The sequence below is a fragment of the Impatiens glandulifera genome, chromosome 9 (genome assembly GCF_907164915.1).
Source record: "Impatiens glandulifera chromosome 9, dImpGla2.1, whole genome shotgun sequence".
NCBI lineage: Eukaryota > Viridiplantae > Streptophyta > Magnoliopsida > Ericales > Balsaminaceae > Impatiens > Impatiens glandulifera.
Window position 1 is genome coordinate 17,597,529 of NC_061870.1, and position 24,963 is coordinate 17,622,491.

Here is a 24,963-nt window from a genome sequence, read left to right on the forward strand (position 1 = left end):
AAATTTTTCAAAATCACATTTGGGGTTTCTAATTTGGGTCGATTGATTGTATTTTGTTTTAACATAAAGTTTACAAATGATCCTAGGATCGTTTTCCCAATCAAGAAATCGAATAAACAGACAATATATGAAACTGCAAAAACTAAAATATAAAAATTTCAATTCAAACTTGTAACTTCAATTACATTGTGATTGGAAGCTTACTTAGAGTTGGAAACACTCCTTAACTTTTAGGGAAGTTTCTTGAATTCCTGAATCAGCACCTTACAACATTATACAAAAATTCCAAAATTTCAAAAAAGCTTCAAGAGCTTTATCGGAGGATTTATTTTTAAGGGTGATTGAGGACTTGCAAGTGGATCTCTTGCCTTTGGTTTGCCTAAAGGAGGCTATTTATAGCCTCTCAATGTCGGTCCATCCACCAAGTTGATCAAATTTGGTTAAACAACCATTGATGGTGTTTTGGCTGTCCTCCGGTCAGTTGTTGGCTTAGGCCATGATGATGCTCCTAGGCATAGGGGAAATGATACTTCAGTGTTAATTTCACCTTTTAAACGAAGTTAAAAGGTGGAGAAACAACAATGTTCCATCTTTGAAACAGTTCTTATATAGCTCGTCGTCACGAGGAAGAAAACAAACCATACAAGAACGACGTGGTTTCTTCCTTCCGCGTTTGAGCATTGAGAAAGGGCTGTAACAACGTCGTTTTGAGCCTAAGCGTGGACGTTCAGCATTCCATTAGCGCTCCATTGGCGATGAGCGGTCCGCGCACGACTAGATTGACATCATTGGAGGCGTCCGTCTGCTGATCCTATGCTATGCGGAAGCGCCTCGCTTTCGTTGTAGCGGGCGACGTGGATGTCTCTCGTAAGTTGGATGAGCTTTTAGCGCTCATCCAATGGCCGTAGGACGTCTACTACACTGAATCCTCCTAATTTCGGCGGTAGCAGATTACACTCCATTTTCAGTCTAAGGGCTGGTTTGAAATTGATTTTTCTATATTCCCTTTACTTTATTTTTAACCTACAAAATATTTTTAATAAATATGACATTTATTTTACTAATTTATTATTTATTTTTATATTTTGTAGGCTTAAAAAATAATTCATCTAGGATAGAATGGATACAACATTTATCCTAAATTATTTATCTTAATTCATTTAATTTTTCTAAAATTAATTTGAGATAAATGAATAAAAATTTATCCTAAATTATTTTTATTTATTTTCTTTGATTTTGACCTTATTTTTTAATTATTTTAATTTCACTTGTTCAAAATAATTATTTTTAAATTTGTGAATTAATTAAAACTTTAGTGTTTACAATTATATAAAACACTTCCTATTATATATATATATATATATATATATATATATATATATATATATATATAATTATTAATCTTTTATAAATTATTTCAAAATCTTATAATATTTTATATAATTAAAATAAAAAGATAGAAAGGGATAATTTTTTTTTCCTTTTTCATCATTCATTTTTAAATATATATTTATATATTTTAATTAATTAATTAATATATATTTAAAATAAGTAATAATAATAAGAAATAATATATATATATATATATATATATATATATATATTTTATTACTAACTTAGTTAAAGATTCAAAATGATATATTAAACTTGAAACATATAATTATAATATAATTTATTTTAACTAACTAAGTTAATAAAATTTTATACTTTAAATTATAACTTATTATTACATATTCATAATATTATATTTTAATTTATTTGTTTATAATAACAAATGTTAAATACTCATTTTTAAAAAAAAATTTAATGTGAATGTAATAATCAATATATTACTTTGTCGGTGAAACTTTACCTACAGTCCAACAGTTAAAACGTTCACATATTATCTTTGAGAACAAAGTTCGAATCTCGATAAATATAAATTTGAGAGTGATTATTATAAACTAGAATGACAATGATGGTGATATATTTAAATACAATTTTAAAAATTAAGAATGAATGTTAATAATGTATCATTGAAGAAGAGAGTATAATGGTATATTTAACCCAATTTTTTTCTTCTCGTTCTCACTTTTATAACTTTTTCAACCTCATGAAAAATTAGTGCAAATGTTTTTTTAAAGGACGAAAACAATTCTACATTATGTAGTTCGTGACTTTGATGTGAGATTCTGTAAGGTCTTCAACGTCTACGATAAGAGCCACTATAGGAATCTCGGTTGCGACATCAACATGTAAATATGAGATTTGTTTCAAGTTCTCCACACTTTGAGAATAAAAATCATTTTTATCATATGCATAAAATTAAGGAGGAATTTCGAATGCGACATAAATAGGTAAATGTGCTGTTATTTGGGTTTCCCTATAATTTAGAATTAGAAGCATTTTTTAGAGAATAATATTTCGAAGTAGATTTCTAATTTTACTTAAAAATTTAATTTTTTTTAATAACTTAAAAATGTTAAATATAACATTTTAATATTTAAAATACAATCCAATCCATGTACCATATGGGCTACATATTAGCTCTTTATATAACCAATTTTTTGAAGACCTCAAATATTTAAATTGAAAATACTTGAATGTTAGAAATTTTGGACTAGGATGCTTACACATCAATCAACACATTCTTTCTTTAACCATTTTCGTTTATTCGAAAAACAATAAAATTAACGATAAGGTGAAAGATTAATATTTAAAACATAAAGATGGGTTTTTCTTGAAAAGAGTAAAACAAAGAATGGGCAAGAAAACAATTGTTGCTTTTGGGGATATTTCTTTTGTTTGCTTGTTGCTTAAACCATGACAAAAGATAACAATTGAGAGATATGAATGTCAATTATAATTTGAAACCGATTTTTTTTTATTTGAATTCTATTTTTCCAGTAATTGATGAAAATAGTATTTATATCTCACCCCAAACACTAATTAATACAACTAAAATTATAATATCACAAACATTTTTAATTATTTTTACATTTTATAAGAATTTTAAATTTATTTCTTTATATTTTAAAATAATACATAATATATACTATATAAAAACATTATTATAAATACTTTTATCATAATATATATATTTTTAAATATGGTATAAAAGGTTTTCGCAAAAATATCTCAAAAATAAAATTAGGGGCAGAGATGGTAAGTCCTATAGGTGTTACATATATTTTTTTCTTTACAAAGATTTTTTGGGACAATAGAGAGGATTGGTTGGTTCACGCAAATATTTCTTCAGGTGAGGCAAGACACCAAACAGTCGCAATTTTAATTTGGATTAAAAATGGTTCACTTGGGTTACTTTTTTGGGGATCCCTGTTCTCATGTCCCCTCACAGAGAGGGGTAAGAGTATATATATTTTAAAAATTGATGTTTTTGCCCCTGTGAGGAAACAGGATCCGTAATAGAGGATCCTATCCCACATACTCGTCGAGCTTCTTTGGGAGATTGAGATGTTAAAAGGACCATGAAAACATTAGAAAATGGTTTATGGGTTGAAACTCTCAAGATATTTTCTGTTTCGTTAGAAAATGGTGGGGTGTTGGAAAGGAAACAAAGTTCCCAACAAATGATCTTTTGAGAATGTATTGCCATGGGTTAGGAAGTCGGGAAAGACAAATGCATTTTGATTAGACGTATCTCTAAGGAAACTTGAGTTTTTCACCTAGAGGTTGGGAACTTGGGGTGCAATGTTGAAAGTGAGATACAAACATTCCTCCCTTGAGATGAACCTATTGTGAGAATAGTTAATAATGTATGCGAGGATTCCATGACTTTGGAGTCTCCCGAGATGAGGAAGAGCATCCAGTTCGAGTTAATTCCTTTTTTTGCAATGATGAGCAGCAAAGTCGATGAATGATGCATCAAGTAGTGGGGAATGATTTCCACCTCTTGTACCATTATCCAGGTATGAGGAGATTGAATATGAGGACAAGTTGTCCTTGTAAGAAAGAATGGACGATCATTGTAAGAAGTGGAGCAAGATCACAAATAAAGATGAAATCAACAGATATGAGAAAATCTTTGAAAAGACTAACAACTATTGCATCCGGACTGATCCAGATTCAAAAGACTAACTACAGATGAATTCAAATCCATATTGATCAAAAAAGTGTTCCAACTGGACAAACTATATTTAGACTAACTACTGCATCCAGAGGAATAGTTTACCAAAACACAACTCATAAGACAACATCAAAAGGTTTCAATATCGAGGGGATTAACTTTCTATTATTACCAATAACAGGTGAAAACCCAAAAGCAATAGTGACAATAAAGGGTTATCATAAAATAAGAGGGATTATCAGCAGAATGCTTTGGGACAAAACAACATATATTTCAAATGAACCAGTCAATTAAAGAACAAAAGGGGAAAACATAACAAGTTTGCTTCCAAACAGTAATAGTAAATAGTCTTTTAAGTTTTAACACATGATTCAAACTTACATAGATTCAAATGGCAGAAGCAGCATATTACAGTCATAATAGTAGGCACATCTCTTCACCAAGGTGTATTTAAGCCATCCCTGACAGAAGGTGATCTAGTACTTAAGCTCTCATCTTCTCTCCCTAACCTGGACATACTCCTAACACTTTTTGGAGTAGAAAGCCCCGGGCTTGCCCCTCCTCTATAAGAAGCCCGGAGATCCTTATCAACATTGTGGGAAGATCTTGCAATTGCATTACGAACAAATTTCTGAGCAGCAGGTGACAGTGTTCTTGCACTAGGGCTAGCACTTCCCCCTCTAACGGGTGATGGCAATGGTGGTTTCTGGAACATTCTAGACCTATCCCTCACCTTACGAGCTGCATCTCTAGACAAAGAATGTGCCTTTAAATCTCTAGTAGGCGGGAATGGGATCTTAAACCGAGGCCCATCTCCACTTCCACCAATGTCGATTGGAGTTTCCTCAAGATCTAATCTTAGTGGAGTCCCTTCGATTTCTCCCCATGTTATAAAAGGAGATTCATCTGCACCAGGAGCAGGTGATGGAGTTCGAACAAAGTTGTAACCATTGTCAGCCTTCTTAGAGGATTCTAAATAGTATGGGTTTGGGGTTTTCTTCAAGTCTTCCAAATCGTATTTCTTAAACTTATCCCCTTCTCTATCTGATAAAGAAAAGGGGCCTGGAGTTGAGCCGGAAACAGGAGTATACAGAACCGACATGGGGTTCTCCTCTTTTGGTATATCATTTATCATTTTTCCGTGAAAACGAGTATTGGACATGTTAATTTCTTTTGTTAAACACTTTAACCTTTCCGCTCTTTCTGCTTCTGTTAATGGAGCCTCACCTCGATCAGCAGGATGGTACATCAATAAATTCTTTGCAATATATTTACATCCTTCCAATGTACTAGGTGGCTGATCTGATGTTCCATATCCGTCAGTAATTCGATCCCTCTTTGCATCTTCGATCGATTGAACATCATCCTCGTTTTCCCCTTCTGTCAAGTACCCATACCTCTCCTTCCTCTTCCTATTAACTTTTTCTATGATTTTCGAAAAACTATCATTGTCCTCACTAGTGTACCTCCTAAAGAACTGATCAAGTGAGTAACTAGGATCAATTAGAGCATCATCACTAGACGTATCATTATCACCCAAATTCTCATTATTAGCAACAGAAGGGGTAGCTCTATCAAATTCAAAAGGAGTCGTACTAGTTCTGAAGAAAGTCGATCCAGGTGTTCGTGATTTACCTTTTGTGGAGCCAAGATTAAGAGCTTTTCCACGACGGCGCTCGATGATCTTTAATTGCACATCGCGAATTTGGACAGGATCTCCGCTCCGAATTGCTTCGAGCCAATCCAGGCGGTCACGGAGCTTGGGGATATCTGGGAAGAAGTCACGCTCAATGATCTTCTCGATGGAGGCGACATAGGTATCTTCATCGAGAACGGTCTGTTGATTTCTTGTAGGTGTTGCCGCTGCGGTTGAAGAGATCCGGTTAGGGTTTTCGATTGACCTTTCGGAAACAGATGGCGAAGGAGATGAAAGGTGACGCGGAGAATTCCCTGGAGATAGCAGCATCGTTGCAGAAAAACGAGAGAAGAATTAATGGCGAATCTTACAGGGAAGGGGGCTTATAGAATTTGTAGCCCTAACTCCTCCTCCAAAAGAAGAACCGAGAAGAACACGGATTCGCAAAAGGAGAAGATGCTTCGGATTAGAGTCTTAGGAGGCTGCTACACATTATTTTATTATTATTTTATTTGGGATTTATAACAAATTATCCTCAAAAGTTTATTTTATATTTATTTATACCCTTGAATCAAACTTTATTTGCAAACGGACTCGATAAGTTATCGAGCTCGTAAGTTCTCTAAAAGAACGATTAATTTTTCAACGGACTCGACTTTCCGGAATGAATTTCAGAAAACGTCATAATAATAACAATATGAATGATACGCAATGAACGACTACAATCATTAAAAGTTTGACGATTTCTCTTAAACCAGAAAGTCCACCAAAATTAATTGGGATGATAACCTAAATATGTAGGTCTTCCATATCATCCGCATCAATCAAAACTTCTCAGCAACTACCTAAAGACTCAAACATTACCCAATGAATCTCAATAATATTGCACAAAAGGCTCCATATATTAGTCACCACATCGACAATATAAAAATAAGTGAGTTGTCGATTCAACCTTCTCGTGACACATACGACTAACCATAATATAAAAATGTTCATACACATATCATCTATAAAAATTGCACTATGAATATAATGCTACATTTAAAGAACGAGATCTTTAATGAAATTTTTGACTCCCAAAATTTTCCCAATTATATGGAATCATCTTAACGAACAACTTGTAGTAATGCCCAACAAGGAAACTATCAATGTTTTACAAGTATAACGTCTTGTTCAGACGGGGGACACTTGCTTGCGTCTTACAAAAAGTAAACTCTATTATGGGATGAACTCTCTATAATATTTAATCTCCTTCTATATCTAATTCGGCTAGCGAAACCATTAGACCCAGAATAAAATATGTCCTTAATCATGACATTTCTACATATAGAAATGGAAACAAACTCATGATATGTCGTAGCTAGACTATACCAAATGTCGTCCTAAAAACTGATCGAAAAACCATCTTCCACAATGAATCTAGACTACTTACGAAAACTTTTATATATTGAATAACTTCCCCTTCAAGTGCTACACCCCGCTGGATAATTAGACATGGTGAACCAACCAAACCAATTATGAATATACTTACATCTGATCATCGATGCCTAAAGACTATTCGGCTTCTTTACAAATCTACTACATCATTTTAATAGAAAAGTCTTATTAAAGGAAATAAGATCTCGAATATCCAGACCTCTTTGATCTTTAAAACATTTAACATTATCCTAACTAACTAGATGTAAAACGATGAGTTAAAAGATACCCATAAAAATTTACACATTATTTTCTCCATTTTCACCGCCACACTTTTGGAAAGAATGAATAAAAACATCATATATACGTACATAGATGACAACACACTCTTAATGAGGATTATTCGACTCCTTTCGAGATTATTTTACTTTTCTATCTAGATAGTTTACATTTCATTTTATTGATAATCGGGTCCAAAAGACTTTATATCGTAATTTAGCACCGAATGACATATCAAGATATGTTGACGAAAGACCACAAATTTTAAAATCCAACACATTTGTCAACTTCACCCTTCTTTTATTCGAAACATAATTTGAGAAAAAATATTGGAATTATTAAGATTAACTCGAAGACTGAAGCATTCACCGAATAACCATTAAATATTCCGAAGGTGTTTAAAATTCATATAGGTAGCCTAAACCATGTAGAGCATTTCATCACCGAATGATAAATGTAATATGGCAAAATGATATCTTTTTGACTCACAACTCACTCCACGGAAGAGTCACGAGTTTTTTACTAAAACTATCAGTTTTTAGTGGGCTTCCATAACAATAATAAAGATGAAAGAGGAGAGTGAATCACCCTGTCTGATCCTTCGAGAACTCTCAAAAAGTTCATGAGAATTCCCATTAACAATGGTAGAAAACTTAACCATCGAGAGAGAAAATCTAATACATTCGCACTCATTCTTATTCTGTCCATTACATCAAACAAAAACTCCCAATTGACGTGAGCATAAGATTTTTTGATATCTAACTTGACAAAAATAAATTTGTCACATATTAAATTAGTTGAGTCTATACATTCATTAGCTATTAATACGACATCATAAATTTGACGACATTTGATAAACGCCATCTGATTACTAGATATGACTGTCTTTAACAACCTCCACAACTTGTTGGACAAATATTTTGCGACAATATTATAGAAAACGAAACGAGACTGATAGATCTACAATTCTTCACATCAATAGTCCCTAAAACTTTACCAATAAGACATATCAAAGTAGAGTTCCAATTCTTGTCAAATGATGAAAATGATAAAAATGATCAATTTTTTCCATTATTATAGTCTTAAGGAAATATTACACCCTCTTAAAAAAGGTCAAAGTAAACATGTCAGATCCTGACGCTTTATCACTTTCGCACCCCTTAGTGGCTTCCTCAACCTCCTCCAACGTAAAACGACTCTCTAACATATCTTTTTGCGCCGTACTAATTGAATCAAAAGTAATACCATTCAATTTAAGCCTGACCTTAAATGTCTTCTCAAACAAACCCGCATAGACTTTGACAATACTTGTAGATATTTTTGATTCACTATCATGAACTTCCTCCTTGATCGAGATCAAAATAATCACATTATTTCTTACTTGTGCAATAGATATCCCATATAAAAATTTGGCGTTTATATCTCCGACTCTTAACGATGTAACTCTATTTTGCTAACGTGCCACATTTTCTTCCTCCTTACACATATTGAACAACTTACTAACAATGTGAATCTAAGAACTAACCTCCTCATCGAAGAGTTCATGAATCTCCTTAGCCCTATAAATGACATTAATTTCATTATACAAGTCATTAATTTTAGCACAAAATAAAACATGATCTCCCACAAACCAACATTTGAGAAGCATACGCAAATTTCTTAAGTTTATAAAGAATGTCTGACAAATCCCACCATGATTTCTCACATGGTATACAGTCTTCCATGATCAACCATTTATTTTGGATCTAAATGGTCGATATGTTCTCTCCATCATTCGACGTTCCATTATGAGTTCTTAAATTTATACCTAATCTAAAAATATGTTATTTGTAGGCTTAATTTTAATAGAATATCAAATTTCATAAAAATGAATCTTCTGTGAGTTAAATTTTGTCCATTTGTTAATCACATGTAATACACGCAACTCTTTTTTTTCTTCCAAAATTGCTTAAAATTGTTGGAATAAATAAGATTTGAATAAGTTTTTATTTGGTTAATTATTTTTATAATTAATAGTATCTAAAATATGTTTTCATTTAAACTCTAAGAGTTACAAAATTGTTTTTAATTTTTTTGCATTTATGTAGGCTTCTAGAATAATCCATTAGATAGTATAAATAAAGGTGTTCTCATTGTTTAAAGTATCCAAATATTAGAATATAATATTTTTCTCCAAATACTTTCTTAAGCCATACAAAAATAATGGCTAACAATCTTGTTTCCCTAGTGCCTCAGTTCAATGGAGAAAATTTTGATTACTAGAGTAATCTAATGAAGATATGTCTTGAATCTCAAGACTTATGGAATGTTGTTGAAGATGGTGTAGAAGCACCGAAAGATAAAGAGGGTTTAATCGAAAAAGAAATGACACTCTTGAAGAGTAAAAAAAATAAAGGAGAGGAATGCTCTCTTTCAAATCTATCAAACTATTGAAATTCCAATTTATGTGAGGATCTCAAAGGCGGATAGTGTTCAAGAAGCATGAAAAATTCTGGTGGAAACTTATTCCGACCAAAATAAAGTGAAGAAGGTACAACTCCAATCCTTGCGGGCGGAAATCGAGAAATTGGAGATGAAAGATTTAGAGAAGACTAAATAATTATCTAGGTTTTCAACAGAAGTTGCAATGGTATTGTATTATCCACTATTTTGGATATTTTTTCCACCGTCAAATATTTATATATTATTGATAAATTATTTTTTCCTAGATAATTTATTAATTTAATTAGTGAGTATAATTAAAAGGTTTGGATTTCACTAAATAATATTATTTTAGGTTTCGATGTAAATTACAATGGTAGTGTATTGTCCAACGCCGTCAAATATTTATATATCATATATAAATTCATTTTGATAGATAATTTATTAAATTTATTAAATTAATTAAAGTTAATTATATATATAAAAAATATTTATATTTTATTTGTTTTAAAAAGATTTAATCTAATAATAATAATAATAACAAATTTAATAATTTCCTATTAATAATGTATGATATTTAACTTTTATAAATATAATAAGATTACTTTTGATTAATATTTTTAAAACAAACAATAATAATAAAGAAAATATTTAATTCTAATTTATTTAATTATTTTTTAAATAGGCTTCAGTTTTCATAAAAACACTAAATGACAATTTTGAGTTTGCCCTCTTGAAAAAAAAAGAAGTAGTATATAACACAATTAATCACATCTCAATAATAATAATAATATTAAATAATTATGTGATAATAAAGTACTAAAATTAATAACATACTAGGATATGTAGTGTCAATGATAAGAGAGAAGTGAAAAACTGCCGAGATAGTTGTGTTTGAAAAATGGGAAATTGAAAAGAAAAAATTGGATATAAATAAAATAAAATTTATAAATATATATTTTGTAAAATGGATATAAATAAATTATAATAAGTATATATATATATATTATATTAAATATATATTTAAAATTACATATTAATAAAAGAGAAACGATGGGAGGGAAAATTTGAGAGATAATAATTTGGCGTGGAGTGATTATTAAAAAATAACAAATTTTTTCATTTTTTTTACTCTTACCTTTTCTCATTTTTTTCAACTAGTGGTGACACTTCATTTTCTCATAATTATCTCTTCAAAATTCTCTTTCTTATCACTATTTTTAATAAAATTTTATAACATTTATTATATAATATAATTTATTTTAAAATATTTAATTTAAATAATTTATTAATCTTTAAAATTAAATTAATAATAAAAATATATATATATAAATATAATATTAAATATTAAATAATATTATAAAATAAAAAATAAATAAGTTGAATCAAACTTTCCTGATGTTAGCGATTAAATAAGCTGAATAAAATTTATCTAGCAAATCAAACTTACCGTATTATATAAGTTAAATCAAATTCACCCATTTACCAATTAAATAAACTGAACCGCTTTACCAATTAAATATAAGGGGAATTTTATTAAAAGTACATGTTAATGTAAATAAGTTTGTATCAATTAGTGTGCATTCAAATTACAAATTTTATTTAATTAAAGTGTAGATATTTAAATTGAATTATTAAAGTATTATTTATATTTTATAATTCTAATTTTGTATAAAATAAATAGAAATATTTTGATTTTTTAATTAATAAAATAAATAATTTAATTATTAAAAATATATAATATAATAAAACATTATTTAAAATAATCAAATAACTCAAACTAAAAAAATTAATATAGACATCCAAATGTGGTCTATTATAGGCCATTTTGAAATTCAAATTTTCAATTCTGTAAAATAAGAAAGAAAATTATATTATTACATTTAATATATTTTTTCCTACATTACCTTTATTTTATTTATAATAATTACATGTGAATTATGGTTTTTCTAATAAGTACATTTCCTTTATTATTTTTTATTTCTTAATAAATACATTTTCTTCTTTTTCTCTTGTTTGCTAATAATTATATTTTCCTAATTTCCCCTGGTCCAGTTTGACTTAATTATTTTGTTTCAAATTTTAATAATATAATTATATGGATCAAACAGTATAATCCAAACAAGGCCATAAAATTGTATTACTGTAATAGGATTGGATTGTTGTAATCTGGGTGAGATTACAAATAAATGAAAAGATGGATTATTTGTTATTGCTACATGAACTACACAAAAACCATTTTCAGCAGAATCTAAACGGCAGGCAGTACCCATTGCTCCTCTAATTGTGCATGATTTGATTGATCAGATATGAACCAGAGAGTCCTCACAAATGACAAATCTAAGGAGATTTCAACAAACAACAACGAAATTCAAGGAGATAGGAGCTGGATTTCAACCGTAGACTGGACTCAACTTCCAGGTGATACAGTTATTCATCTGTTTTCTCTTCTGAATTATCAGGACAGGGCGAATTTATCTTCAGTTTGCCAAAGTTGGTGGTCTCTCGGTGCTTCTCCATGTTTATGGCAGTCACTGGATCTTCGAGCCCACAAATTTGATATCTCCACAGCCCCCTCTCTTGCTTTTAGATGTTCTTCCCTTCAGAAACTTTGTTTTGATGGAGAAGAATCTGCTGAGGCGATAATCAGTCTCAAAGTAAGCACTTTGATTGAGATAAGAGGTAACTTTTATGGGAGAGTCAACGACGTAACTTTATCTATAATTGTAGATATGAATAAGTTACTTGAAGTCATCGAATTTGGTTATAGCTACTGTAAGGGAATCAGTAGTGAAGGAATCAAATCAATTGCTATGTGCTGTCATAATCTCAAGAAGCTTTGGCTTTCAGCCGTGAGAGATGTTAACTCAATAGCGATTAATGCTCTAAGTAACAATTGTCGCAATTTGGTAGAAGTCGCATTTACGGATTGTGTAAGAGTGGACGAGATAGCGCTGACAAAACTTCTATCAGTTAAATTTCTCTCAATTGCTGGAACAAAAAACTTGGATTCAGGTCTAGTTATAGAGCATTGGATTAAGTTTGCAAATTTGTTAGCGTTGGATGTGTCAAGAACACGTATTAGTGCAAATGCTATTGATAGGTTACTTTCCTATTCTCCAACTTTAAAGGTCTTATGTGCTCTTTGCTGCCCGAAATTGGATGCAGATGTGAATTTTAGCCCTACAAATGAAATGGGTATAAAGTTGTTATCCATGCTGACTTGCATACCCAAATTGTTGGATTCTCAAGATATCTTGATCATGCCATGGATTGAACAAGTTTTATCGCGTTCGCTTCTTCGTTTAGCAGAACTGAATTTTCACTCAATGAGATTGACATACTTCTGGATTAAAGATGGTCTAACTTTAATGACTAATTTTTTAAAAAGTTCAGATGAGGATGTACAAAAAAGGGCGATTAGAGGAATTGCATTACATGCATCAACTCCTTTTGATGAAGAAGTTGATGATGATACAGATGATCAAAGAATAAAGGCAATACTATATGGAATGGCAAACGTTTTAAATTTAGTAAAATCATCAAGTGAAGGAGTTCAATTAGAAGTGATGAAGGTATGTTTGGAATATAATGATGATTTCAATATTTATATTTTTCACATGTTGTCATTATATTTGTTTTATAGGGAATAAATATGGTGTTTTCGAATAAAAAATTTATAATTGTGACCTTCAAAGAAGGGGTTTCAGTTATAGTGAAATTACTAGAGTCTACGAATATATCTATTCTTGAGGAGGCTAGTAATGGATTAAGGAATGTGCGTGAAAGATTGTATGAAGTAATGTCAGAGAATGAATATAAGGTTCTATTTTCATAATAATTCTTTATTTTGACAATTATTTTGACCGATTAAAAATTGTTTATAACATTATTTTTTTGTAGAATATTATTTACGAGTGTGGTGGTTTAGAAATATTGAAAAACCTCCTACAAAGATGGACTTCTTTAAGCGAAAATGTGTTGGTAAATTTTTCATCTTGTTCATTTATTTCACTTTATTTTATTTTATATTTTACCACTCACAAGAATTTTCACTTAAACCATGACATTCTTGGAAAAAAATAACTTTAAAATAACTTTTTGTTTTTTTTATGAATGCTCTTCTTTACAGGAAAATGGTGTTGGTACACTAGCATGTATGACATCAGATGAAAAAATAAGCATAGAAATTAGTAGAAATATTTGCTTAGATGCCCTTGTGACTATTACTCAAGAGTGCTTGTTTGTTGGAGTATTGGAGCTGGTAAGACAATTGATGTCTTTTTAAACTTGTTTTCTAATAAATATTATGGTACAAAATGATTGCATTCAAAATAAACCTTAAACAAAAAAGTTAAAAAGCTTCTTAATTTGACATTGCCCTTATTAATTTTTATATATGTTTTTTTTAGGTTGCTTTTGTCTTTGCTAACTTGACAAGAATGGTACATACAAATGACAACAGTATAATAGCTGGACACAAATTAGGTGTTCTTCAAAGACTTGTAGGACTCATTCGTTCAGAAGATAAACATATCTGGTATGTTGTATAATCGTTTCTTTAGAACGTTACTTGGTTTAAATATTTGCAACTCTGGTATATCTTTGCAATATGAAAAAAATACACAATTAATAAGAGTGAATTCATAATTTGAAATTTGGATAACCTCATTAAAATAATTATTATTACATATTATACAAACTCAATCTAAAATTATGTACCAACAAATATAATAAAGTCAAATGCTAAAGAAATTAGTTTATAAAATCACTAACAAAGTATATTATTGTGAATGTTATTCTTGATGCAGCGAAAAAACTGTTGAGGCACTTCATAACTTGTCTTTTGATGAATGGAACCGGGAAGAAATTGTAGCAGTTGATGGCATTGAAGCTTTGGTAAGTATATTCTTTTATGATGAAACGGTTCATTACTTCCTATTAAAGTTATATACATTTTTTTTTCTTATTATGTGTTCTAAACTTCAATAATAAAGTGTTTAATAAAAAATATCATGAAATAGATCCATCCAAGTTCTTTTGTTAATTAATTCAAAATCAGAAGTGGAAAATTCTACCACTAGATGTGGTCAATCACAGATGAGGGATACAATTAAGTTTTTATGTTGAATTGACTACAACTAGAATAACATGACAAACATACCAATAAATAGCTCGAAAAAACTTTAACCACAATTCCTTTTGCCAAACTTAAATCACTCTCTATCAAAATAGAACCACTATGAATAGGATGAATGGTTTAAAGATACCAAAAAGAATGAAGTCAAAATGGATCGTGGAATCCTTTGGTTTCAACAAAGGCATGAAGGGAGTAGGGTGGGGCAAAAAATAATTCATGTTTAATTTTTGTTTTGCTAATTTCTCATTGAATTTCAATGTGGGGTTCCCTATGTTTAATCGAACTCAATTTATCTCAAACTCAATTCTAATCTCGTCACTTCAAGGAAAAATTGGAAGAATAAAAAACGAGAGTGAAACTTTGCTCGATTAATACTTGTAAAGTAGAATAATCCAATTAACTTTTTGGGAGAGTTTCTCTATAAGGTTTTATCTAGATTTTTTTGACAAATCTAAATAACTCTCAATTCGAATGGAACAACTTTAACTAGAATGTATGTCAATGGAATACCTTTTGTTTTTAGCATACCCAAAGATTGTGGTGATATAAATATTTTTTTTCTTTTTGCTAATTTCCCATTGCATTTCATTGCGGGTATTCCCAAGTGCAGTCGAACTCACTTTATATCAAGCTTAGTCCTTGTCTCATCACTTCCAAAAACGACAAAACTAACTTAAGAAATATTGAAAGAATGAAAAACTAAGAGCTCACCAATTAACAACTTTTTAGAGAACCTCTCTAATATTAACTCTCAATCGTAAGACCAATGTGTATAGCCTAAATCTATCCAAAGAGAATGAATCCAGAATGAAATAGATATGATGAAATCCCCCTCGATCTAAGCATACTTAAAGATTGTGGTGCCACAAATAATTATTTTTACTAATTTCTCCTTACATTTCAATGTGGGTTTCCAACTGAACACATTTTATATCAAGTTCAATTCTCGTCTCATCGTTTCTAGAAACGACAAGACAAACTCAAGAAAAAACGAGAATGAAACTCTCTCTGTCCAATTAATGCACTGGCTGTAGAATAATCCAATTAGCTTTTTGGGAAAGATTCTCTCTAAAGTTTTATCCATAGTTCTTTATGACAAATTTAAATCACTCTCAATCAAAAGACCAAAAGACCTTAGTGTATGTCCTAAAGCTACCTAAAGGGGGTGAAACCAAAATGGATTAAATAGGATGGAATTCTCTTCGGTCTTAGCATACCTAAAGATTGAGGTGCCACAAATAATTCTTTTTCGAATATCTCATTGAATTTCAATGCGAGTTTTCCCAAGTATAGCCCATCTCACTTTATATCAAGCTCAGTCATAATCTAATCACTTCCAGAAACGACAAAAAAAACTCAATAGCTAGATTTGGAAATAGTCTAGGAATACCAAATTCACTTTTGTTTTCCACTCTTATGTGTCGTGTCTCACTATTTAGGCTTTATTTCTTGTTCCGTGTATTGTCTCCACTAAGGAATTAAATTAAAATAAATTTATGTCAATTTATTGTCATTAGTTGTTTTTCGTAATAGTTTTAGTTTATACTAAAAAAAGTGTCAATTTTACAGGTTTATTTATCAAAGGAAACTACCAATTATTCATGGAAAAAATGGAAGAGAGTTAGTGGGGTTGAGAATTTGGACGAGAGCTCAGAACCTAATAAGTAAAGTGAAAATTAAGTTGATTTCAACACTTATTTTGAGTTGAATATACTATTTTTAATTTCATTTAACAATTTAATTATTTTCATGACAGTATTGCTGTAGGACAAATTAGACATTTTGGAAGTCAAGTGTCTGATGTACTCTCTGTTAAGGATGTAAGTAAATATGTTAACTATTTAACAAAAAATAATAATTGTATAACATTCTTAATTTGAGCTACATTTAATGAAACAATTGAATGGCTTTGCTCAGAATATACATGTGATTATAATGGGAACCCTTTGGAATCTCGTATTCAAGCCTGATATTGCTCTTCGTTTAGTTGAAAAAAAAGGGATTCAAGTTCTTGTTCGCATTTGTTTGGTTTCCGGATCTGAACTAGCACGATTCTTAGCTATTTTAGTAATGGCTTACATTTTTCATATCCTTCCGGAAGGATGCACATACAGTATAAGGTACTAGTTTAATCTTTGTTTCTATTTATTACATGTTTGCAACATTTATAATAATATGTTCTTATGTTTAGAAATCCGTCTAATGAATCAACAAAGACTTTAAGGATTGGAATGAAGCATATTGAAGATTTTATTAACAATTTTTTGGATGATGAAACACTTAAATGTGATTATTTATCTTTAAGAATCATCGATTTGAAAAGAATTGTCCAATTTGCTCGTATAAAGAATGTGCATCAATTGGAATGCAGGTATTTAATGGAACCAATATTTTCATAAAAATGCTAAATTTCAAGTTTTAACTTTATCTCTTTTTTTTGTTTTTTTTTGTTCAGTGAAGATGAAATTGCACGATTTGCTAACATGTTAAGAAGTTCTTCTTCCCCGATTAAGTCTTGTGCTATATTCGCTCTAATGCAGGTAATTTGAGAATTATATATTTTGATTTTTTTTTTGTGAAATGTTTTTTATTTTGTTGTGTCTTAGTTTACTACACCAGGTTACAAGAATAGAGAGCATCATATTAATCTTATAATTAAAGACAAGAAAACGATTAGGATTTTGCGTTCAACATCAAAATGTTCGAGTGCATCTTTTGCAGCCAAAACTTTCTCCAAAATCGTACTTCGCAATTTGAAATATTATTTGTAAACAATCATCTTCCTCCCAGATAATTTCTTAGTTAATGACATGTTTTAAGACTTATTAGTGAATCAACAATTACTTGTGTATGAACATTCAGATGCCTGTAATTTTATTATATGGATTTTGCTTTGTCTAAATTGTTTTAGAATTTTTAAGAATGGTTAAAACAGTTTATCTTCTCTTAAGTTATAATATATTAGGTAAATAACTATTCATTAAATTCTCACAAATAACATCCTAAATTATTTATAGCTATTGATTTATTCATTTATAATTTATTTTTGTTAAAATTGTACACATTTTCAGTTTGTTCTCTGTTAGATTATTTTTTCAGCTCCTCAATTTTCTTTGCATATTAGTTTGTGTCTATATTTTGATTCCTCTAACTATTCCCAATATTTTAATTTAAGTTCTTTCATTTTGATTCCAATTTCCCTTTAGATTTTTAAATATTTCGACTTAGTACATGAAAATTTTAAGTCTACAAAATCTATTTAATATTCAACATTTAATAATTAATCAAAATATAGACACATAAAAAAAATTACTAAGTTCACAAATATTTTAAAAAATTATGATAGAAACCTACAACATAAACAAATAATTAACTAACCAAAATTTTACAACATTAAATAAATAATAGAAACAAAATAAATGTCAAAATATTTGTTTACAAAACTCAGTAAAACACCATAAATCTTATTTACTACACGTTATTTTTAATATATTTTTTAACTTTCAGTTTAAATTCGATTTATTCATTTTCATTCTAAGTAACATTAAATAAAAGAGTTCATTCAACCCATGAATTTAAAAATTGAATTCTTTTAACATCTTAACTAATAAATATGATTCATAAAAAAACATATTTATGCATCAAACTCCCAAATTATAATGAAGGCTCATTTCTGAGTAAGATGGGTAATTATTTACCAGTAAATCAAATCTAAACTCGGTAGATATTCTATTGAAATCCAAATTCGATATATATTCTATTGATATCCAAGTATATATAGATTTGGCTTTAAAAATCATGACAATATTAAATATTAAATTGATAGATATTTAGTGACAATGCCGACCACATATTTTAGAGACGAGTTTACTTATTGACGAACTAAAAATATGGAAAGTAATTTTTATGATTACTATCCCTTTTCTCCCTTTTCTTAGTGTAGCAAAATTATATTAAATTTGTTTTCTGGACTTTATTTGGGATTATAGTTTTTCAAAGGCTTTATTAAAATTATTTAATCCATTTTTGACAAACAACCTATTTGTTGTACAATTAAAATAATATAATTTTATAACAGGCAATAAGTTCACCCAAGTATTTTTTATTTTAAATTTTTTTTTAACAGAAATTACATGTAGCTTAGTTTGTGTGCAACTGAATTCTATATTTTATTTTAATAAAATTTAAACAACTCTCAATAAACGTTTGAATTGCAATAAATTTAACTTTTATAATTCTTTAATGCTAATATATATAATTATTATATTTTTCTTATTAATAGTCGGATAAATATATTCTATAGGTAAATTATAGAATTAGTTTCACTCTAATAATTTAGATTTTATTATTATTATTATTTTTTTATTATTATTTTTAATATAAGATACTAGCAGCATGATTCTCTACGATTTTTACACAAACTTTAATTAAGGCGTTTAAAGTGAGAAACTATTTGTTTTAGTATGGTTGTTTCTATTATTTTATTTATGAAGTTCTAGAATTGATTTGTAATATTTACTATTGTCTAGGACATATTTTTTGTACCATATATTAAAGTTATGCCAATAATTCTAAAGTTGGATTGACCAAATCTTAAAGTCAGATCTATATCTTCACTTAAGCATCTAAACTTTTCTTTTTTTTATAATATTTACTCTTTAAAATTAACATTACCCGTATATAGCCTACGCAATTTTATTTTTCATTATTTTGAAAATATAATAATTTAATTGGTTAACTATTTCTTTTGGTATAGATTTATGGAAGAACCACTCATCAAATTATAATAATTAGCTTTCTAATTGCTTTTTATTTAAACTAAATTGATAAAATTAAGAAATATAATTTTTTCTCAAATTCTAGGTCTTTAATTTATTGCTTTATTCTTATTTTTCTCATATTTGTCAAACTTGTATAAATAGAAACACGTAGATGTTATAAAAAATATATAAAATTCATTCCAAACCTTCTTTCTTACATAGTATCAGAGTAATACACGATCATCATCTTCTCCCTTTCCTTTTATCGTCAACACAAGACGTCGCTCTTTTTTTCGTTTTGCCTCTCATGGCCACCGATAACTCTTCCTCTATTAACAACTCTCATGAGCCATCAAAACCCTTTAGTTGCATCACCCTTAGTAGTGTTACCAAACTTATTCCCTCCAATTACCTCACTTGGAAACTTCAAGTTGAATCTCTCCTCGATGACTATGATCTTCTCAAATATTCAGATGGATCATTTCATGCACCGGCGACAACGGTCTCCACCACCTTGAATCTCCTGTGACAACTCTGAATCCTGCTTATCAAACATAGCATCGACATGACCGTCTTATATACGGTGCTTTCCTCACCACACTCTCTCTTGAAGTGACATCCCTGGTATCTCAAACAAAGACATGACATGATCTTTAGACACTTCTCTAGTGCACATATGCCAAGGCATTCAACATCCACCTCAAGTAGTTAAAGGAGTGTCTCCATACAACATCCAAATGTACCCAATCCATCACCACCTACATGCATTCTATGAAGCAAGTTGCAGATCTCCTTGCCTCCTTTGGCTCTACTATCTTCGTTGAAGACATGAATGATCATGTCTTGCATGGCCTCAACAACAACTATAGAGCTATCATTGATGGAGTCAATGCAAGGGACATTACCATTCTATTTCATAACCTCACTGAGAAACTTCTCATTAAAGAACTCTCCCTTATTGTTGTTCAATGGTGGGCTCTTGCTCCCATGACAACCTTGAATGCATAAACTTAAGCCAACTATTATGACAAAACTCAGCCTGGGAAATTTTCTACATCATCCACTTCGCGCCCTAACAATCGCAAACATCGCTGTTAGTGGTGCAATGTAAAGGGTTATGTTCTGTCTTAGTGTCATACCTTCAAGAAACAACATCATGGTGTCCCGATACCTCTTCGTGACTCTTTTGCTAACCCTAAACAAGTTCAGGTCCATGCTACAACCGTTGGAACATCTCAAAATAATTTTCTAGTTGATAGTGGCACGACGCATCACGTCACTAGTGATCTTACTGATAGGATCGGCTTTATCGATAGAGACGGGGGTCTGGCTAAGGATGAAGGCTTATGAAAAATAGTTTGAAAGAAATCCTGTTAAGGATTTAATTCGCTTTCTATTCTACGCAAACTTGTGTAAACACTTGAAACGGATTCAAGGCGGAATTGTTTACTTGGGTTTGAAGCTCACAAGATGAAAAATGAAAAGATGACAGAAAATGAAGAACACAACAGTTTGTTTATGGATATTCGGAGAAACTCTCCTACGTCACCCCTTCTTCCAACCACCGGAAGGATTCACTATATGATGAGAATCAAATACATTTTACACACACACTTAGCTCACTATTGAACATAACACTTTCTGTTCAATTACAAGAAGATGAAGAATATCACTCAGCTAATGGTGTTTTGATTCTAGCTCTCTCTCTCGATTCACACACAGTACAATAAAAAAGAAGCTTCAAGAAAGTAAGTTTAGTAAGCAAGATGATTGAGTAGTCTCTCTCTGCAAAATCAGAATGCTTGTTCGTTGTTTAATACTTCGGTAGATTGATTCAAGTCAGTCAGTGCTTCGTCCGTTGCTCTAAGGATTGGTTAAATACTGATCAGAAGCTAACGGTCGAATCTTCAAGAATGAAACGTGACGCTCTTCCATTGGAAAGCCTCCATTGTACACAGCAGACTCTGAGCACAACGATCGTGGCAGTACCGAACTGGTAGTGCGCCGAATATTCCATCAGGGATGTACCTGCAAAACGGGTAATGTGAGGAAAATTCACTTACGTGACATTCCTTGATTGGATGTATATAGCTGTTGTACTAATCTTTACAGGAAAGTGGAGCAGAAATAGGGTACAACTATAGCACGTGGGTAAGAGAAATGCTAGATTAAAGCGTACTGCTTGAAATAGAGCATTAGACGTATTTTAGTTAGACGGATCAGTCTAATGAAATAAGTCAACGCCTTCTGATGAAAAGCGTCTATTAGACTGCCTGGTCTAATATACTTAGACTCGCGTCTAATACAAATAACCATTAGACGGGTACGTCTAACTCTACTGAGTTAGACTACCACGTCTCATTCCGGTTCTACCTCAGACTTGTTTGAAGGAGTTAGACCCACGTCTAACTTTCAATAATTAGACAACCCGTCTAATTATAATAACCATTAGACCGGTACATCTAACTCCACTAAGTTAGACTACCACGTCTAATTCCGATTCTACATCAGACTTGTCTGAAGGAGTTAGACCCACGTCTAACTTTCAATAATTAGACAACCCGTCTAATTATAATAACCATTAGACCGGTACGTCTAACTCCACTGAGTTAGACTACAACGTCTAATTCCGGTTCTACCTCAGACTTGTCTGAAGGAGTTAGACCCACGTCTAACTTTCAATAATTAGACAACCCGTCTAATTAAAATAACCATTAGACCGGTACGTCTAACTCCACTGAGTTAGACTACCACGTCTAATTCCGTGTATTCATTAGACTACCCATCTAATTCTTTACGTCTATTAGACTTACACGTCTAACTCCGATGAGTTAGACTGTACGTCTAATTCTATTAGACTCACATCTAATTCCGTGTATTCATTAGACTACCCGTCTAATTATTTACAGGTCTATTAGACTTACACGTCTAACTCCGATGAGTTAGACTGTACGTCTAATTCTATTAGACTCACGTCTAATTCCGTGTATTCATTAGACTACCCGTCTAATTCTTTACACGTCTATTAGACTTACACGTCTAACTCCGATGAGTTAGACTGTACGTCTAATTCTATTAGACTCACGTCTAATTCCATGTATTCATTAGACTACCCGTCTAATTCTTTACACGTCTATTAGACTTATACGTCTAACTCCGATGAGTTAGACTGTACGTCTAATTCTATTAGACTCACGTCTAATTCATGCGTCTATTAGACTGCTTCGTCTAACTCCGTTGAGTTGGACTAAGCGTCTAATTTCATTAGACTTGCGTCTAACTTAATGGGAATGGAGATCAAAATCGGTCTAATGAACCTCATTAGATCTAAGTCTAAAGATATGTTGTCTTAATACACCTGTATCAAAACACATAGATTATTTCATCATCAAAATATCAGTGGGTAAATTATTTCAACACTTAGTCAAATTAATTTGACCTAACAATTTCCTCCTTTTTGATTAAGAAATTGAAAACCTGCATACATATAACACAACATGCATTCATCCAATAAATAACAAACAAACACCTTGTTCACTTACACCAATCATTCACAAGAACCAGTATTCAAAGGACTTATCAAAACCATGTTCAATAAAGTTTAAACAGAGTAAAAGAAGAGAGATCATTGTTCTTCCTTTTTTACTTGAGGATCGGTTGGACTCATCTCTTGCCCGGGAAGCATGTTCATAAAGTGAGGATAGCCGCGACCGCCACGACCTCCTGCATTCGATCTACCTCCATGCTCAGCAACAATTCCACGTCCACCTTGATCAATATTAGACAACCTACTTCGGCCTCCACCATTTCTTCCACCACGTTCAGAACCACTTCGGCCACCGCCTCTCTTGGTTGGCCTAGGATTGTCATCAAAATAGATGGCCCGCCTGGATCTTGTTCCGGTTTCTATGCCATCGTTCCTCCTACTAGACTCTGCTTGAACTGGTTGAGGTTGAGCATTTTCATCATTACGTAAGGCATATTCCTTGGCTTGAAATTTCCTGCAAGGTTCTCGGCAAAGGCTTGTCGTTCATTGTCGTTTCGGTTCATGCAACCCTGCATTTCCACCAGCTGATTCTTCACCAAAGCGAATTCATCTAAGGTTTCCTTGTGGCGTTCGTAATTGATGTGCCTCTCAATGTCGAATAGTTTAGATTGACGGCTGAAGCATTCTTGCTCAATTTTTCCAAACTTCACATTAGAGACATGGGTCTCATACGTATTCATCTTTAGGGTCTTATCAAGCTCAGTTAAGATCTTGAACATATTGCTGAAGTTTTCTCAGTCTTCTTCTCTGGAGATCATTTATTGGCATATTGTCTTCTGCATTGAGGAAAGCATAGACCTCATGGATTTCAGCATTTTATCTCTTCCATCAGATGGACCCTCATGAGACGACACTTCTTCAGACTCTGCAGCCATACTTTGAATAGGCTCAAAGTTTGCATGAACCTGCAAGGATTGCTCTGGATGATAAACTTCAGCATCCTTAGCATCTTTCTCTTGTGCCTCTTCTTCGTCAATTTCTTTTTCTGCCCTTTCGAATCTTTCGAGCAAACATCCAGCATAGTGACGGGGATTTGTTATATTTTCGTGAACACTTCCCACAGCACCTTTGGGAAATAAGTCGATCTTAACAAATTTGGGTTGCTCATCCTGTTCCTCCTTAGACGAGGAACCTTCTTCTTCATCACCTTTTTCCTTAGAGGGTTCCCCCTCAGTTCTTGCAGTTTCAGGCTGAGTGGCCTCAGCCAATATTTCTTGAACACTCTCTGTTCTCACAACAGGGGTTATAATCACGTCTTCTTCAGAAGGAGCTTTCGAAGCCTCCTCAACTACATCTTCCAAGATTGCTTCTTCAATATTTGTTACAGGAGCTTGTTCAGGATCTTGAACATTCACCATTGCTTCATCTTAAATGGGAAGCTCTTGAATAGGGTGATCTTGAATATATCTCTCTTCGGAAGATAGAGTCCCGAATTCGATCAGGAGAGCAGCATCTGATTCATCAGCATTTGGAATGTCCATGCCTCTTCTACGTTGAGCTGTTCTACGCCAGAGCACTCGGCGCCATGAATATATCTGGAAGCAACAGAAACATAGCCATCCAAGATATCGTTCAACTTTTTCAGCACTTTGGCTTCAAAAACAGCTCCTCTTGCGTCAGGGTTGAAGTTTGCTTTCCTGACTTCATAAATTGGGAACATGGTTTTCCCAAGAATGCAAGCTTCCACCAACTCTCTTT

General features: G+C 31.6%; 2 protein-coding genes across 2 annotated transcripts; one reads left to right on the forward strand and one right to left on the reverse strand.

Moving 5' to 3' along the window:
- Window positions 1-4,373: 4,373 nt before the first annotated feature.
- Window positions 4,374-6,161, reverse strand: LOC124914220 (splicing factor ESS-2 homolog). Its single transcript, XM_047454725.1, has one exon. It carries the CDS (start codon window positions 6,030-6,032, stop codon window positions 4,503-4,505), a length of 1,530 nt encoding a protein of 509 aa, XP_047310681.1. The 5' UTR covers window positions 6,033-6,161; the 3' UTR covers window positions 4,374-4,502.
- Window positions 6,162-12,127: 5,966 nt separating this feature from the next.
- On the forward strand, window positions 12,128-20,726 carry LOC124915911 (protein ARABIDILLO 2-like). The gene is made up of 12 exons (XM_047456658.1): window positions 12,128-13,393; window positions 13,465-13,641; window positions 13,951-14,082; window positions 14,231-14,358; window positions 14,630-14,717; window positions 16,528-16,622; window positions 16,715-16,778; window positions 16,876-17,078; window positions 17,264-17,329; window positions 17,414-17,498; window positions 20,277-20,342; window positions 20,496-20,726. Exons 1-12 carry the CDS (start codon window positions 12,128-12,130, stop codon window positions 20,724-20,726), a joined length of 2,601 nt encoding a protein of 866 aa, XP_047312614.1.
- The last annotated feature ends 4,237 nt before the right edge of the window (window positions 20,727-24,963 follow it).